Source organism: Pleurodeles waltl, chromosome 9 (assembly GCF_031143425.1).
Source record: "Pleurodeles waltl isolate 20211129_DDA chromosome 9, aPleWal1.hap1.20221129, whole genome shotgun sequence".
NCBI lineage: Eukaryota > Metazoa > Chordata > Amphibia > Caudata > Salamandridae > Pleurodeles > Pleurodeles waltl.
The window spans coordinates 868,331,797-868,350,891 of record NC_090448.1 but is presented as its reverse complement, the minus strand read 5'-3'; the positions used below and the strand labels follow the sequence as shown (position 1 = coordinate 868,350,891).

Here is a 19,095-nt window from a genome sequence, read left to right as displayed (position 1 = left end):
CCCTCCTTTGTTTAGTGGGCAGGGGCAGGCCCATCCTTGTGCAGTGTGACAGCTGGCTAATTAATACAGAGTATTCTTCCCCACCCCTTTGCTCCTCAGGAGCTATGTTAAGCACAATTAATTGCACCCTTTGTGTGGTGACACCTTTGTTCCTGCTGCTGGAGAGAAATATAATTAACTTGGCACTGCAGGGTGATAAAAGGCCAGGGCTTTGATCCTGAGCTGAGCCAGAGAAATATGGCATTCCTGGATGATCTTTAAGCTGTACAGATATCTTTTATGGAATTTGCAAAAATTGATTTTTCCACACAGGTTACGCCCCAATTTGAGTTGTCTCTGGTAGGCCAAAGGGAGGTAAAGCTGCATGCTAAGGCAGCCCTTCCCATATAATGGAGTGTCACTGCAGACAAGACAGTAAACCATACTGACTTTCCCTATGAGTATACACTAACATTATGAGGCTTCCTCTGTCAATATCCAATCCTGAAGAGTCCCTTCTGCGCCTGGCTACCTGTGTGCAGTTACTGTGCTGCAAATGGCAGAAGTCTCCCACAGGCAACCCTTACACATGTGCACATGCTTAACCAGCCAAGTGCTGCTTACTACGTCACAGCTGCCTTGTCTTAAAAGACAGACACTGGTGGTAGAGTCCATTTATCATGAGTTTACCAGAGGTGAGTCACAGGCTGTGAGGCTCACCCACAGTAAAAAAAAAAAAAGTCACATACCAGGTGGTCAAAAAGCACAAAATCTGGGCTGATTAGCTGGGTAGAACCCATTTCCTTCTATTAGCATACTGAGACAATCTGCAAAGCATTGATTTGAGTCATTTTAGCAGGACTAGGATGGAAACCCATGAATACAAAGGGCTGGACTGGAGATAGTCATTTAGTTGAATGGAAACAGAGATCCAAAGATGTCAGAGAGTTTTTGGAGCTCATCTTTTATCAGTGATGTTGTTTCAAGAATAAATTCTGTGAGGTTTCCACAGGTCACATATAGTCAGAGGCAGCAATGAGGAGGTTTGAAGCGCACATGCTCTGAGTGAAGGATAGGCAACTCTTGTGGAAGTGGTGGGTACAAGGCGGTTACAGGAGGCTGATGGATTCCTTACACCAATTCTCCTTTTGCAGCTTTCTGAAAATGTGAATGTCTTCAACCAGTGAAGGATTAATTCAGAGCATGATTTCCTTAGGCAGGGATGCTTTTGGGAGCTGAACTATACCATGTATTTCAAAGTCAAGCTGAAGGACTTGTAACGTAGGATGCTGTCGGCCAGATCCATGTCATATTTTCAGGACACTGCCCCCCATCAACAATGGAAATGAGTTCCTTTTCGACCCAATATGTCACATTTTATTGTAGGTGAAAATTGTGACTATCTTGCATCTGCCTGCCTAGATCTACTTTGGATACCCTTGGTATAGCCATTCCCCCATCACTGGTACTCAAGATGAATTGTTGCTGGTGTCAGCACCTTACTAATAATTTTATATTTCTGATGGATACACCTACCTGTGGATTCCTCACCTAAATAATTCTCCCCTCGCGCCAGCCTCAACGGAAATTTCTTCTAGCTCTGCACGTCGACGATGATGTCACAATCGCCCGACTCCACGTGACGCTGTATGACGTCATCTAGGCAATAAGAAGCCCTCGTCGACGTGCAGACGTCAGTTCCCTTTTTTCCGTGCCTCCGAGTAACGTTTTTTCTTCGAGGCTCACAGGGAGCTACAGTTTCGAGTCGACGGTTACAATGTCGCAGCCAAGGAAATCCGGCTTTAAGTCCATGTAACCAGTGCGGGGGTCGGATGTCGGTTACCGATCCCCATGAGAACTGCCTCTGGTGCCTTAGCTCCGACCATGAGGTCGAGTCATGCGGCTCCTACCAGCGCATGAACCCGAAGGCACTCAAGGAAAGGGAGGCAAAATTGTTCTTGGCCCGTTCCAAGAAAAAGAAGGAGAGGCGTCATCGGAGGGAGTCCTCTTCAAGATCCTCGAGGACCCATCATCGCCATGGTGACTCTCGGCGCCGTCACGACTCCCGGTGCCGATCGAGTAAGGGGCGGTCCAGGTCCAGATCGGCATCTCTGTCAGCTCGGCGCCGTCCAAGGTGGAAGATTAGCTCGACCGTCACCCCTCCACCTCCTATGACCCCGACTTCACCCGGGTCGGTTTTCAAGGTCGAGCCTCTTCAGAGGCCAGAGGGTTCTCCTAGCCAGGAGTTACCTGGCCCTTCTACAGCGTCTATGCCGGTGCAACAGCAATACCCAGCTTTCCCGACTCCAGGAACGGATCCTGCGGCCTGTTTGAACGCCATGTTTAACATTTTTTCTACCATAGCGCCGGGTGGCGGTCAAGCAGGTCCGTCTGTCCCTTTGGCCTTTAATTTGGGTGTTCCGGCGTCTTACAAATCGACACCTTTCACACCATTTTTGTCTGCTGCACCTGAAGTGCCGCCGATTCCCTTGACGTCGCCTAGGCCTACTACACCTGCTACGGCACCGTTGGATTCGCCTCAGATCCAATCCACAGTCAAGGTTCCTGTGGAGCCGGAGGGTCCGGCGTCGGATGGATACGAGGTTCGGCGCCGACGGAGATCTTCAGCGTCGGCCGACGCCGGGTCTCGAATCAAGGCTTCGATCTAGACGTCTGGCTTTGCGCCTTCTGGAGGAGGAAGAATACAGCAGACAGCACCTGGAAGATGGTGAGATTTTGGAGCCTTCTGGTGACTTTCAAGGTCTTGATACAGCGAGTGGCATAGATACCTCCCCGGAGTGGGATCTAGCTTCCCCTGGGGAGTACACTGAGGAAGCTGCATCTTTCCACACAGTAATTCGGAAGGCTGTGGACTTCTTAGATCTCCCTCTTCCAGCTGCGGAGGTTAAGAGGAATCTGTTGACGGAGGTATTGCATCCAACTTCTGTGACGGCAGAGCCTCTCTTGCCTTTTAATGAGGCACTTCTGGATCCTATCAAAGACATCTGGAGAAAACCTGTGTCTACAGCTGCTGTCAACAGGGCGGTGGCACAACGCTATTGGGCGGCACCAGGTGATCCTGTTTTCCTCTCCAAGCACCCGACACCGGAGAGCTTAGTGGTTCAGGCCTCCTGTTCATCCAGTTCCTCTCCTGGCTCGTTTCCCGGAACACCTGCGGACAGGGAATCAAAGAAAATGGACCATACTGCCAAAAAGGCCTTTTCTTCATGTAGTATGGCCTTAAAGTCAACCAACGCGACCTGCATTTTGGGATGTTATATCCATGCCCTTATGGAGGAAGCGAAAGGCCATCCAAAATTGTCCCAGGAAATGTTGCAGTTACTGGCGGACGCTCAGGTGGCAGCGACCCAGGTGATCCAGTCTGGGTTAGACACTTCAGACTCAGTGGCAAGGGCTATGGGCACGACCATAGTTTCTAGGCGACAATCTTGGCTGCGTTCGTCTGGCTTTTCGTCAGATGTACAGACGACTCTCCTGGATCTGCCCCTTGATGGCGAGAAGCTCTTTGGAACAAAGGCGGATTCTGCTCTAGAACGATTTAAGGAGAGCAGAGCCACAGCGAGGTCTCTAGGGCTTCAGTCAACTGCCTCATCCTCCTTTAGAGCTTATAGGAGGTTTAGGGGTTTTGGACGTGGCTCCTCCTTTCGTGGCAGATTTCAATGACCACAACAAACTGCAAGCACCCTGCCATACAGATCTTTCAGGGGCAGGTTCAGAGTCCGAACAAGAGGAGCCACCCAGCAGCACTCTGCCTCTTCCTTTTTCTCGGGAGGGGTGCAGCAAGGAAAGCAGCCGTAGTCCTCCTCCACTCCCTGTCCACTTGTCTCCGGTAGGGGGGAGACTTGCCCATTTTCTTCCGATGTGGGAGGTTATACCATCGGACTCCTGGGTCATCAACATTGTGAAGAAGGGGTACTCTCTTCCCTTTCGGGAATTTCCTCCTCCTTTCCCTCCCCGCCCATCCTTCTGTTCGGAAGACCATCTTCTCCTATTACAACAGGAAGTGTTGTCCCTATTGGCAAAAGGCGCAATAGAGTTGGTTCCCGAGCAGGAGAGGGGTCAGGGATGTTATTCAAGATACTTCCTGATCCCCAAAAAGGATGGTCGGTTGAGACCAATTCTGGACTTGAGGATTTTGAATTAGTTCCTTTGAATTGGTTCCTTAGGTAGGAAAAGTTCAAAATGCTGACCCTTTCACAGGTTCTTTTGGCGTTTAACGAAGGAGATTGGATGGTGTCTGTCGATTTGCAGGACGCATATTTTCATATTCCGATTCTCAAATCGCACAGGAAGTATCTCCGGTTTGTGGTGGGATCGCAGCATTATCAGTTTGCGGTCCTCCCGTTTGGTCTTACTTCAGCACCTCGAGTCTTCACAAAGGTGATGGCGGTGGTAGTGGCAGAGCTCAGAAGAAGGGGGTTAGCAGTATTTCCCTATCTGGACGATTGGTTGATCAAAGCCAAGACTCCGGAGCTCGCGCAGCGTCATCTCCAGTCGACAACTCAGTTGTTGTACGACCTGGGTTTTTCAATCAATGTGCCCAAATCTCACCCGGAGCCCTCTCAACGCCTCCTGTTCATAGGGGCAGTATTGGACACGACATTGAATCAGGCCTTTCCTCCACCCCAGCGGGTTCAGGACATCCAGGCGTTGATTCCAATGTTTCGAAATGGAGCGGTAGTTCCAGTCCTCAAGGTCCTTCATCTGCTCGGTCTGTTCGCTTCTTGCATACTGCTGGTCACTCATGCACGCTGGCACATGAGGGCTCTTCAGTGGTGCGTCCGCAGGCAGTGGTTTCAGCACAAAGGAGATCTCGAGGAGTCGATAAGGATCTCCAGAGACACTGCAGTGGATCTTCAGTGGTGGGCAGCGGTTGACAACCTGTCGCAAGGAAGGCCGTTCTCGCTACTGCCACCAGTGGCCACAGTTGTAACGGATGCTTCCACTGTAGGGTGGGGAGCTCATCTGGTGGGCCTGGAGGTCAAAGGCCTTTGGTCTCTGGTAGAACAGAGATTTCACATCAATCTGTTGGAATTGCGGGCAGTACGTCTGGCTCTCAAGGCCTTCCTCCCTTCCATTCGCGGTCAGTCAGTCCAGATTCTGACGGACAACACTACCGCGATGTGGTATATAAACAAGCAGGGAGGAGTGGGGTTGTATCTTCTCTGCAGAGAAGCTCTTCGACTCTGGTCCTGGCTTCAGGACCACAAGATTTGCTTGGTAGCACATCATTTGGCCGGAGCTCTGAACGTGCGTGCGGACGTTCTCAGTCGACGCAGCTCGGTCGACCACGAGTAGCGTCTTCATCCAGATCCGGTTCTGTACATCTTCCAGATGTGGGGATATCCGCAGATAGATCTGTTTGCAACTCAGGAGAACGCGCAGTGCCCGTTATTTTGCAGCCTCCAGTATCCGGTGCAAGGAGCTTTGGGGGACGCGTTTCAGATGTCCTGAAATGGTCAGTTGCTTTACGCATTTCCTCCCATACCCCTAATTCCTCGAGTTCTGAGGAAGATCCGCCAAGACCGAGCCCAGGTCATCTTGATAGCTCCGGATTGGCCAAGAAGGGTGTGGTACACAGACCTTCTCCAACTCTCTCAGTGCCCTCCGCTCCATCTCCCTTACAGGGTGGACCTCCTCTCGCAGTCGCGGGGCAGATTCTACACCCCCACCTCCAGAGCCTGCACCTTCATGCCTGGAGATTGAACGGGGCATTCTGAGTGCTTTTTCTCTCCCACCAGAAGTGGTGGATGTTATTTTATCGGCCAGGCGACACTCCACCAAATCAATCTATGCAAGTCACTGGGCTAAATTTATATGCTGGTGTGGGGAGAATAGAATTCATCCCTTAATGGCTCGTTTGTCTGACATATTGTCATTTGCTCTTTGCCTGGCACAGAAGGGTTGTGCGGTTGCCACAGTCAAGGGTTATTTATCTGCGCTGTCGGCTTTTCTGTGCCTTCCTGATCAGCCTTCCCTCTTTAAATCTCCTATTGTTTTAAGATTTCTTAAGGGTCTTACTAACAAATTTCCACCATCACCATTCGTGATGCCTCAGTGGGACCTTAATTTGGTATTAACATTTTCAATGGGGTCCCCGTTTGAACCAATGCATTCTTGCTCTTTGCAATTGTTAGTTCTCAAGACTGTTTTGTTGGTGGCCATAACATTGGCCAGAAGGGTTAGTGAGCTTCAGGCTCTTAGCGTAGAGCCCCCATACCTTTCTTTCTATAGGGACAAAGTGGTGTTAAGGACCAAGGCGGCTTTCCTCCCGAAGGTTGTTACAACCTTTCACCTGGGGCAGTCTATTACTCTCTCTCCCTTTTACCCTCCACCTCATCCATCCAAGGAGGAAGAGAGGCTCCACCGGCTGGATCCACGAAGAGCGCTGAGTTTCTATGTCGACAGGACGAAGGAGTTCAGGCAAGATGATCAGCTCTTCGTTGGATACGTGGGGAAGAGGAAAGGTAGAGCTGTCCACAAGAGAACGCTATCCAGGTGGGTCATTCTATGTATTAAGATTTGTTATTCTTTGGCGAAGAAAGAACCACCTGTGGGGCTTCGTGCCCACTCCACCAGAGCTAAGGCTGCTTCTTCGGCTTTGGCTAGGGGTGTTCCTGTAGCTGACATCTGCAGGGCGGCGACTTGGGCGTCCCTCCCTATTTTTGTTAAACATTACTGTTTGGATTCTGAGGTTAGGAGGGATGCCCATTTTGCTCGCTCAGTGCTGCAGGATTTCTTGGTTTGACCATTCGGGCACCCACCTCCGGAGGTAGTACTGCTTTGGGACTCTATTCTTTAGGTGAGGAATCCACCGGTAGGTGTATCCATCAGAATAATAAGTTACTTACCTTCGGTAGCGCTTTTTCTGGTGGATACAGTAGCTACCTGTGGATTCCTCACGGTCCCACCCACCTCCCCGTTGCCTGGCTGGTCATACCTTGAAATCCTTGGGTGAGCATCCTTTGCCTTGTATATATGTATATACCTGAATCATGTATATAGTTGTGGCATCTGTATATACATTTCTTTTTCAAATTTAGATAGCTCAAGGAAAACTTGTTTGGACTTGACTGACATATTTTACTCTTGTATAGAGCAATTGTTACTGTTATCTAATTTTATTTTTATTATAATAAATGTTCTGTTTTCATTCATTTGAGATGACTATGTTCACTTTAGGGTCAACCTGTTCGCCTCTATGGCACGTAAAAAATGGTGATAACTGACGTCTGCACGTCGACGAGGGCTTCTTATTGCCTAGATGACGTCATACGCGTCGCGTGGAGTCGGGCGATTGTGACGTCATCGTCGACGTGCAGAGCTAGAAGAAAGTTCCATCGAAGCTGGCGCGAGGGGAGAATTCTTTAGGTGAGGAATCCACAGGTAGTTACTGTATCCACCAGAAAAAGCGCTACTGAAGGTAAGTAACTTATTCTTATGATGGATACAACTACCTTTGGATTCCTCACCTTATGAATTCGTCATTGCGCCAGCATCCGACAGAAAGCCTTCTTCATAGCTGTCCACGTCGACGAGGACGTCATAATGGCACAGCTCCACGTGACTCCGTCTGATGTCAACGTGCCAATAAGAGGTCCTCGTCGGCGTACTGACGTCAGTTTTCCTTTTTTCCATGCTTTCGACGCCAACGGTTTTTCTTCCTGGCTCGTTCATTACTGTTGCTTCTTTTGGTGGTTACAATGACGCCTCCAAAGAAGTCCGGTTTCAAGCCATGTAGAGAATGTGGGGGTCGGATGTCAGTGACCAACCCTCATTTGGATTGTATTTGGTGCCTTAGTTCTGAGCATGATGTTGAAGGATGCTCATTGTGCCAGAGTATGAACCCTAAGGCTCTAAAAGAGCGTGAGGCAAAGCTTTTTCTAGCGAAAGCGAAGAAGAAGGGCCATAAGAGGGATTCCTCCCATGCTTCACCAAAAAGCATAAGAAGCGGCGTCATCATGATTCACGGCGCCGTCATGACTCTCGGCGCCGGTCGGAGGGGAGCCGTCTCGGTCTCGGTCTTCTCAACGCCAGAAGACATGGGAGATGAGCCCTACTGTGAAGCCTTAGCCCGGGAGTCCGGAGTTGTCGCCGGCACCGTCTGTCTTTGAGGTTGCTCATCATAGCCCTCAATTTTCGCCGGCTTCGAGGGAACCTGATGTACAGCAGTCCTCAACTCAGCAGTATCCTGCTTTCCCGGCTCCAGGGGCGGACCCGGCTGCATTTTTTAATGCAATGTATGCCGTTTTTCAATCTATGGCCCCTGCTGGTGCACCGGCGGGTCCCACGGGGCCATTGGCATTTGATTTGGGCTTTCCGGCGCCGTATAAGGTGGCTCCATTCATGCCCTTTTGTCCAGCGGAGAGTGACAGATTGGCGCAGAGGGTATCTCCTTGTGGGAGTTCACTACCTGTGACGGTGGCTCCACCATCGCGTCAGCCAACGCCATTGCCGCGCCATTCAACGTCGATGATGTCTCCTTCCAGACCGGCTCCATCGCCTTCCTGCCAACCAACTCCGCGGAGGTCATCGTTGGACTCCGTGTCGGCGCCGGTGCCGGCACCGGGTGAGGCTAGAAGTCACCCATCTCTTCCTGGGCCTTTCCGAGGTTCGAAGTCTTCGGCGTCGATGGATTCTTTATCGACGATGGCTTTGGAGACACATCTTCGGTCTCGGAGGAAGGCTTTAAGACTTTTGGAAGAGGAAGAATACAGACAGCTGGAGAAAGGTGAGATTGAGCCTTCGGATGAATTTCAAGGTCTGGCCACTGCAAGTGGGCTGGATACTTCCCCGGAGTGGGACACTGCATCTCCGGGGGAATTTACAGAAGAGGCCGCATCCTTCCGTACGGTGGTAAGGAAGGCAGCAGAGTTTCTGGACTTGCCTTTGTCTGTGGCGGAGGTGAAAACTAACCTGTTCACAGAGGTGTTGCATCCTTCTGCACCCAGTGCTGATCCTTTGCTGCCTTTTAATGAGGGTTTAACTGAGCCTATATTGGACTTGTGGAGGAAGCGAGTTACGACTCCTGCAGTGAACAGGGCAGTGGTGAGGAGACATAGGGGCGCACCAGGAGATCCGATTTTCCTGTCACGACATCCGACTCCTGAAAGTTTAGTAATCCAGGCGCCTTGCTCCGCGAAGTCTGCTCCTGGAACATTCCCTGGAGTCCCAACTGATAGGGAGTCCAAGAGGATGGGGCAGTCTTCAAAGAAGATCTTTTCATCCTGTAGTATGGCCTTCAAGGCTACTAATTCTACCTGTGTGCTGGACAGGTATGTCCACGCCCTTATGGACTCCTCTAAAGAGATGGCCAAGGATCTGCCACAGGAGGTGCAAAGGTCATTTGGGTCTCTTTTTATGGATGTGCAGGCAGCTGCACAACAAACTATACAGTCTGGCCTGGACACGTCTGATTCGGTAGCCAGGGCCATGGGAACATCTGTGGCTACTAGGAGGCATGCCTGTAGGAGGCTGGCCTGGCTTGTAGTGGGTACCAAGGGGTACTTACACTCTGTACCAGGTCCAGTTATTCCTTATTAGTGTAGAAGAGGTGTTTCTAGCAGCTTAGGCTGATAGAATGTAGCTATAGCAGAGCAGCTTAGGCTGAACTAGGAGACATGCAAAGCTCCTACTATACCACTGGTGTAATATGCACAATATCATAAGAAAACACAGTACACAGATATACTAAAAATAAAGGTACTTTATTTTTATGACAATATGCCAAATGTATCTCAGTGAGTACCCTCAGTATGAGGATGCCAAATATACACAAGATATATGTACACAATACCAAAAATATGCAGTAATAGCAAAAGGAAGTAATGCAAGCAATGTAAAGTTACAGTAGATTGCAATAGGAGCACATAGGTATAGGGGCAACACAAACCATATACTCCAAAAGTGGAATGCGAACCACGAATGGACCCCAAACCTATGTGAGCTTGTAGAGGGTCGCTGGGACTGTAAGACAACAGTGAGGGTTAGAAAAATAGCCCACCCCAAGACCCTGAAAAGTAGGTGTAAAGTGCACCTATAACCCCCAGAGAGCACAGAAGTCGTGATAGGGGGTTTTTGCAAGGAAGACCAACACTAGCAAAGCAACAACAGTGGATTTCCGGACCTGAGTACCTGTGAAACAAGGGGACCAAGTCCAAGAGTCGCGACAATGTCGAGAGTGGGCAGATGCCTAGGAAATGCCAGCTGAGGGTGCAAAGAAGCTGCCACTGGATGGAAAAAGCTTTGGTTTCTGCAAGAACGAAGAGGACTAGGAACTTCCCCTTTGGAGGATGGATGTCCCACGTCGTGAAGAAGCTTGCAGAGGTGTTCCCACGCAGAAAGACTGCAAACAAGCCTTGCTAGCTGCAAGGGTCGCGGTCAGGGTTTTTGGGTGCTGCTGTTGCCCAGGAGGGACCAGGATGTCGCCACTTGGATGAGGAGACAGAGGGGGCGCCCAGCAAGTCAGGGAGCCCTCACAGAAGCAGGCAGCACCTGCAGAAGTACCGGAACAGACACTTGGAAGAGGAGTGAACCGGAGTCCACCTGAAGTCAGAAAAGGGAGTCCCACGACGCCGGAGGACAACTCAGAAGGTTGTGCATTGCAGGTTAGAGTGTCGGGGACCCAGGCTTGGCTGTGCACGAAGGAAATCCTGGAAGAGTGCACAGGAGCCGGAGCAGCTGCAAATCACGCGGTAGCCAGCAATGCAGTCTAGCGTGGGGAGGCAAGGACTTACCTCCACTAAACTTGGACTGAAGAGTCACTGGACTGTGGGAGTCACTTGGACAGAGTGAGAAAGCCGGCAGGATGAAGCGATACAAGGTTGCAGTAGTCGTCTTTCCTACTTTGTTGCGGTTTTGCAGGCGTCCTGAGCAGTCAGCGGTCGATCCTTTGGCAGACGGTAAAGAGGGAGATGCAGAGGAACTCTGATGAGCTCTTGCATTCAGTATCTGAAGAATTCCCCAAAGCAGAGACCCTAAATAACCAGAAAAGGAGGTTTGGCTACCTAGGAAGGAGGATAGGCTAGTAACACAGGTAAGAGCCTATCAGAAGGAGTCTCTGACATCACCTGCTGGCCCTGGCCACTCATAGCAGTCCAGTGTGCCAGCACACCTCTGAATCCAAGATGGCAGAGGTCTGGGGCACGCTGGAGGAGCTCTGGGCACATCCCCTGGGAGGTGCAGGTCAGGGGAGTGGTCACTCACCTTTTCTTTGTCCAGTTTGGCGCCAGAGCAGGGCTGGGGGATCCCTGAACCGGGGTAGACTGGCTTATGCAGAGATGGGCACCATCTGTGCCCATCAAAGCATTTCCAGAGGCTGGGGGAGGCTACTCCTCCCCAGTCCTGACACCTTTTTCCAAAGGGAGAGGGTGTAACACCCTCTCTCTGAGGAAGTCCTTTGTTCTGCCTTCCTGGGCCAGGCCTGGCTGGACCCCAGGAGGGCAGAAACCTGTCTGAGGGGTTGGCAGCAGCAGCAGCTGCAGTGAAACCCCGGGAAAGGCAGTACCCGGGTCTGTGCTAGAGACTCAGGGGATCACGGAATTGTCACCCCAATGCCAGAATGGCATTGGTGTGACAATTCCGTGATCTTAGACATGTTACATGGCCATGTTCGGAGTTACCATTGTGACGCTATACATAGGTAGTGACCTATGTATAGTGCACGCGTGAAATGGTGTCCCCGCACTCACAAAGTCCGGGGAATTTGCCCTGAACGATGTGGGGGCACCTTGGCTAGTGCCAGGATGCCCACACACTAAGTAACTTAGTACCCAACCTTCACCAGGTGAAGGTTAGACATATAGGTGACTTATAAGTTACTTAAGTGCAGTGGTAAATGGCTGTGAAATAACGTGGACGTTATTTCACTCAGGCTGCAGTGGCAGGCCTGTGTAAGAATTGTCAGAGCTCCCTATGGGTGGCAAAAGAAATGCTGCAGCCCATAGGGATCTCCTGGGACCCCAATACACTGGGTACCTCAGTACCATATACTAGGGAATTATAAGGGTGTTCCAGTGTGCCAATGTGAATTGGTGAAATTGGTCACTAGCCTGTTAGTGACAATTTAGAAAGCAGAGAGAGCATAACCACTGAGGTTCTGGTTAGCAGAGCCTCAGTGAGACAGTTAGTCATCACACAGGGAACACATACAGGGCGCACTTATGAGCACTGGGTCCCTGGTTGGCAGGGTCCCAGTGACACATACTCTAAAACAACATATATACAGTGAAATATGGGGGTAACATGCCAGGCAAGATGGTGCTTTCCTACAATGCCTGGTTAAGGTCCTCTGGATTTTCATCGGACGTTCAATCCACCTTAATGGATCTACAATTCGATGGAGAAAAGCTGTTTGGAGACAAGGTGGATTCTGCCCTTGAACGGTTTAAGGACTGTCGGGCAACAGTTAAGTCTTTGGGCCTACAGACTTCTGCTGCAGCATCTTATAGACCTTTTCGCAGGTTTAGGGGGTTTACACGTGGCTCTGCCTTTCGGAGGTCCCAATACTTGGCCCAGCAACCTGCCAATACGCCATATCGTGCCTTTAGAGGGTGGGGTAGGGGTAGAGCTAGAGGGCCAGCCCAGCAGCCTTCATCTTCATCCTCCTCCTCCGGTGGACAACAGCAGAAGCAGCCCTAGTTTTCCCCACTTTATTGTCCATACTTCCCCTGTAGGGGGAAGAGTGAGTCTTTTTCTCCAAAAGTGGGAGTCGATTACAACGGTCTCGTGGGTGTTAAGAATTGTGGAAAAAGGTTATGCTCTCCCCTTTCAGGAGTCCCCTCCTCCCTTTCCCCCCCCGTCCCTCATTTTGTTCAGAAGACCATCTTCTGTTGTTGCAACAGGAGGTCATGACCATGTTGTCAAAGGGCGCAATAGAGTTGGTGCCGTTGCAGGAAAGGGGTCAGGGGTGTTATTCAAGATATTTCCTGATTCCCAAAGTGGACGGTTGCCTAAGACCGATTCTAGACTTGAGGATTTTGAATTTGTTCCTCAAACAGGAGAAATTCAAATGCTAACCCTAGCGCAGGTACTATTGGTGTTGAACGAAGGAGACTGGATGGTGTCTGTCGACTTGAAGGATGCGTACTTTCATATTCCAATAATCAAGTCGCACAGGAAGTATCTCCGGTTTGTGGTCAGGACGCAACACTACCAGTTTGCGGTCCTTCCGTTTGGACTTACTTCAGCACCTCGGGTTTTTACGAAGGTGATGGCGGTTGTTGCAGCACATCTCAGAAGGAGGGAAGTAGCGGTTTTTCCCTACCTGGACGATTGGTTGATCAAAGCCAAGACTCCAGAGCTTGTGTTGTCTCATCTGCGAATGACAACTCAGTTGTTGTTCGATCTGGGTTTTTCAGTAAATGTACCCAAATCTTACCTGGAGCCATCTCAACGCCTCCTGTTCATAGGGGCAGTACTGGACACAACATTGTTTCGGGCCTACCCCCTGCCTCAGCGGGTTCGGGACATTCAGGCACTGATTCCAATGTTTCAAATTGGAGCGGCAGTTCCAGTCCTCAAGGTCTTATGCCTGCTAGGTCTGTTTGCTTCTTGCATTCTGTTGGTCACTCACGCTCGCTGGCATATGAGGGCTCTTCAGTGGTGCCTCCGCAGGCAGTTCCAGCACAAAAGAGATCTCGGGGATTCAATAAATATCTCCAGGGACGCTGTAGCGGATCTTCATTGGTGGACAGTGGATGGCAACCTTTCCCAAGGAAAACCGTTTTCACTACCACCTCCTGTGGCCACAGTAATATCGGATGCTTCCACTCTAGGGTGGGGAGCTCATCTGGGGGACCTGGAGATCAAGGGTCATTGGTCTCCAGCAGAACAGATGTTGCATATCAATCTGTTGGAGTTGCCGGCGGTACGTTTGGCTCTCAAGGCCTTCCTCCCTTCCCTTCGCGGTCAGTCAGTTCAGGTCCTGACAGACAACACTACCGCGATGTGGTATATAAACAAGCAGGGAGGAGTAGAGTCGCACCTTCTCTGCAGAGAAGCTCTGCGGCTCTGGTCCTGCGTTCAGGACCATCAGATTTGCTTAATAGCGAATCATTTGGCCGGAGTACTGAATGTACGTGCGGATAGTCTCAGTCGTCACTTCTCAGTAGATCACGAGTGGCGTCTCCATCCAGACCTGGTCCTCTACATCTTCGGGATGTGGGGTACGCCTCAGGTGGATTTATTCGCCACTCAAGAGAACGCGCACTGCCCGTTGTTCTGCAGCCTCCAGTATCCGTTGCAAGGAGCGTTGGGGGATGCGTTTCAGATGTCCTGGAGCGGCCAGTTGCTTTACGCGTTTCCCCCCATACCCTTGATTCCTCGGGTTCTGAGGAAGGTTCGTCAAGACCGGGCCCAAGTCATCTTGGTGGCACCGGACTGGCCGAGAAGGGTATGGTATACAGACCTGCTTCAACTCTCTCAGTGCCCTCCGTTCCGTCTCCCGCTCAGGGCAGACCTCCTCTCACAGTCGCAGGGGCAGGTTCTACACCCCCACCTCCAGAGCCTGCACCTTCATGCCTGGAGATTGAACGGGGCAACCTGAGTTCCTTTTCTCTCCCACCGGATGTAGTGGATGTTATTCTATCGTCCAGGCGACACTCCACTAAATCCATTTATGCCGGTAGGTGGGCAAAATTTGTTGTTTGGTGTGGAGAGAATCAAAAAGATCCCTTAAAGGCCCACCTTTCAGATATTCTTTTGTTTGCTCTTGATTTAGCAAGGAAAGGCTGTACGGTAGCTACGGTTAAAGGTTATTTGGCGGCTCTGTCGGCTTTTCTTTGCCTTCCGGACCAACCTTCTTTATTTAAATCTCTGATTGTAAATAGGTTCATTAGGGTTTAGTTAATAAGTTTCCTCCCACGCCCTTTCACATGCCTCAGTGGGACTTGAATCTGGTATTGATATTTCTGATGGGTTACCCTTTCAAGCCTATGCATTCATGCCCTTTGAGATACTTGGTCTTAAAGACTGTTTTATTGATTGCGATTACTTCTGCTAGGAGGGTTGGGGAGCTTCAAGCCCTTTCTGTTAAACCTCCTTTTACCATGTTTTTCCCTGATAAAGTGGTGTTGAAAACCAGGGCGGCTTTTCTGCCAAAAGTTATCACTCCTTTTCATATAGGACAGGCTATTACCCTTCCCTCGTTCTACCCTCCTCCCCACCCCTTTAAGGATGAAGAGGCTCCATCAGTTGGACCCTAAGAGGGCGCTGAGTTTCTACCTGGAGAGGATAAAAGACTTTTGGCTGGATGATCAGCTGTTCGTAGGGTATGTTGGACAGCGGAAGGGCAGAGTGGTCCAGAAACAAACAATCTCCAGGTGGGTCATCCTGTGTATAAAAGTTTGTTACTCTCTGGCGAAGAAAGTTCCTCCTGAAGGTATCAGGGCCCATTCTACTAGGGCTAAGTCTTCTTCTTCAGCCCTAGCGAGAGGAGTTCCATTAGTAGACATTTGTAAAGCGGCAACTTGGGCATCCCTCCATACCTTCGTAAAACATTATTGTTTGGACTCTGAAGTGAGGAGGGACGGACATTTTGCTCGCTCAGTATTACAAGATTCCTTGGTGTAATCAGGAGGGCACCCACCACTGAGTGTGGTGCGGCTTTGGGACTCTATTCATAAGGTGAGGAATTCACAGGTAGTTGTATCCATCAGAACAACAAGTTACTTACCTTCAGTAACGCCTTTTCTGGTGGATACACTAGCTACCTCTGGATTCCTCACAGTCCCTCCCGCCTCCCCGTAGCCTGCCTGATTTCACAGTTATCTTGTAAATGGTTGATTTTTGTTTATCTGGAGATATGTATATATATATACACAGGGAGTGCAGAATTATTAGGCAAGTTGTATTTTTGAGGATTAATTTTATTATTGAACAACAACCATGTTCTCAATGAACCCAAAAAACTCATTAATATCAAAACTGAATATTTTTGGAAGTAGTTTTTAGTTTGTTTTTAGTTTTAGCTATGTTAGGGGGATATCTGTGTGTGCAGGTGACTATCACTGTGCATAATTATTAGGCAACTTAACAAAAAAAAATATATACCCATTTCAATTATTTATCATTACCAGTGAAACCAATATAACATCTCAACATTCACAAATATACATTTCTGACATTCAAAAACAAAACAAAAACAAATCAGTGACCAATATAGCCACCTTTCTTTGCAAGGACACTCAAAAGCCTGCCATCCATGGATTCTGTCAGTGTTTTGATCTGTTCACCATCAACATTGCGTGCAGCAGCAACCACAGCCTCCCAGACACTGTTCAGAGAGGTGTACTGTTTTCCCTCCTTGTAAATCTCACATTTGATGATGGACCACAGGTTCTCAATGGGGTTCAGATCAGGTGAACAAGGAGGCCATGTCATTAGATTTCCTTCTTTTATACCCTTTCTTGCCAGCCACGCTGTGGAGTACTTGGACGCGTGTGATGGAGCATTGTCCTGCATGAAAATCATGTTTTTCTTGAAGGATGCAGACTTCTTCCTGTACCACTGCTTGAAGAAGGTGTCTTCCAGGAACTGGCAGTAGGACTGGGAGTTGAGCTTGACTCCATCCTCAACCCGAAAAGGCCCCACAAGCTCATCTTTGATGATACCAGCCCAAACCAGTACTCCACCTCCACCTTGCTGGCGTCTGAGTCGGACTGGAGCTCTCTGCCCTTTACCAATCCAGCCACGGGCCCATCCATCTGGCCCATCAAGACTCACTCTCATTTCATCAGTCCATAAAACCTTAGAAAAATCAGTCTTGAGATATTTATTGGCCCAGTCTTGACGTTTCAGCTTGTGTGTCTTGTTCAGTGGTGGTCGTCTTTCAGCCTTTCTTACCTTGGCCATGTCTCTGAGTATTGCACACCTTGTGCTTTTGGGCACTCCAGTGATGTTGCAGCTCTGAAATATGGCCAAACTGGTGGCAAGTGGCATTGTGGCAGCTGCACGCTTGACTTTTCTCAGTTCATGGGCAGTTATTTTGTGCCTTGGTTTTTCCACACGCTTCTTGCGACCCTGTTGACTATTTTGAATGAAACGCTTGATTGTTCGATGATCACGCTTCAGAAGCTTTGCAATTTTAAGAGTGATGCATCCCTCTGCAAGATATCTCACTATTTTTTACTTTTCTGAGCCTGTCAAGTCCTTCTTTTGACCCATTTTGCCAAAGGAAAGGAAGTTGCCTAATAATTATGCACACCTGATATAGGGTGTTGATGTCATTAGACCACACCCCTTCTCATTACAGAGATGCACATCACCTAATATGCTTAATTGGTAGTAGGCTTTCGAGCCTATACAGCTTGGAGTAAGACAAAATGCATAAAGGGGATGATGTGGTCAAAATACTAATTTGCCTAATAATTCTGCACTCCCTGTATATATATATATACATATATATATATATATATGTTTTTATATATTTATGTAAATATATGCGTTTAATGGGAAATGTTATTGTGTATATATATTTTTCTTTACGGTTTTTGATGGGTCGGTTCTCACCTGTTCGCCTCAAAGGCACGTAAAAAATGAGGTGAAACTGACGTCAGTACGCCGACGAGGACCTCTTATTGGCACGTTGACGTCAGAGGAGTCATGTGGAGCCGTGCCATTATGACGTCCTCGTCGACGTGGACAGCTAGGAAGAAGATTTTCTGTCGGATGCTGGCGCAAGGACGAATTCATAAGGTGAGGAATCCACAGGTAGCTAGTGTATCCCCCAGAAAAAGCGTTACCGAAGGTAAGTAACTCGTTCTTCTAATTTGGCAGCTGACTTCCCAGGCTTTAATGATGTAGTAATCCTTGAATCCTAAATTACTATTGTGACTAAATACACAGTGTTTAATTTCTAATTTTAATTTATTTAATAAAGCCTTAGCCTTTTACCTCATATTGGTAACAAATAGCTAGTGCTTGCCAAAGTGTTCTATGCACCCCTATCACTACATTCTTACATAACAATATCCCTGTTATCACTGCCTGCTTCTTGGTGATGAAAGTTTAGTTTTAATTTTCTTTTACAAGTTTTTCTAGCGTTTTTGCAGCTAAAATCCTAAATTTCTATCCCTTTTTGTTCAAATATGTTCATAGTCTTAAATCCTTGAGAATTCTTTAATTGCTATTCATAAGGTTGCAGAGTAACTTCCATCTCTTTATCTTCCTCTTCATTCACATCCACCTTTCCTAATCTGTAGTTGAGTCTATCTTTAAAAGATCTGCCCATCTTTTGTTTACCTGGTTTCACCATGAGGTGACCGTTATACAAGCATTGATTATTGTTCCGAAGGTTTCAGTACTTGCAGCCTATGGTCCATATGGATCACTGGATAAGTATTAAAACTTAACAACATAACAATTTTGTTTTAAAAACTGTCTTTCAGAGGAAGCAAAGAGAAGATTTTTGTGGTCAAGATTAATCCCTATATGCCAGACAAACTCATCACAGCTGGGATAAAGCACATGAGATTCTGGCGGCGAGCAGGTAAGGAGAAAATTGTATTTTGTTTTTGAAGCTTAGCCCTTTTAGTATTTGCACCCAACCAAGAAGCCCTTGTAAATGTCAACTATGGCAGTGTTTCCTGCAGTGCTGTGTTGATGTATGGACTTAACTTCATAGAGAGGTTATGGAACATTGACTGGCATGGAGCCTAGATGCAAGACCATAATGATCACATTTATAGGAACCCTAAAATGAAAGTTTCCAAGATAAATAATATGGCATGTTAAATTTATTTAGATTGTTTAGTAATAACCTACCTTACAATAAGCTGGTGAGATTGATGGGGTCATGAGGCAGGTCTTGCAGTCATGTGTCCAGTGCTCGTGTAATGCACAGCCATGATAGGAAAAGTGTCACGTAAAAGAATATTTTCCTAGCTTTTGTCAAAGGTAAGCAGGCTGAGTTGGGCCCCTAAATTCAGCCATGCAATCTGAGTTCTGTCTTTTCCTCCTTTTTTGTTCCTTTTGTTTTTGGGCTGGCATTCATATCTGGTTTCCCTCCATCTCGGGTTTTAGGTTGGCACCTACTTTTGGTAAGGTTTTGCAGGCACTCATGACAATAACCCTAGTAAGTAGGTGCACAAAATTTGA

The 19,095-nt window shown here is 48.5% G+C and overlaps 1 protein-coding gene across 1 annotated transcript in view; it reads left to right on the top strand.

Moving 5' to 3' along the window:
- The window catches only part of EML5 (EMAP like 5), a 1,994,219-nt gene that overhangs the window by 1,093,783 nt on the left and 881,341 nt on the right, over positions 1-19,095 (top strand). Inside the window, exon 17 of the mRNA XM_069208148.1 lies at positions 18,387-18,487. Within this exon, the coding sequence (XP_069064249.1) occupies positions 18,387-18,487 (101 nt within the window). The remainder of the gene's footprint in view (positions 1-18,386; positions 18,488-19,095) is intronic.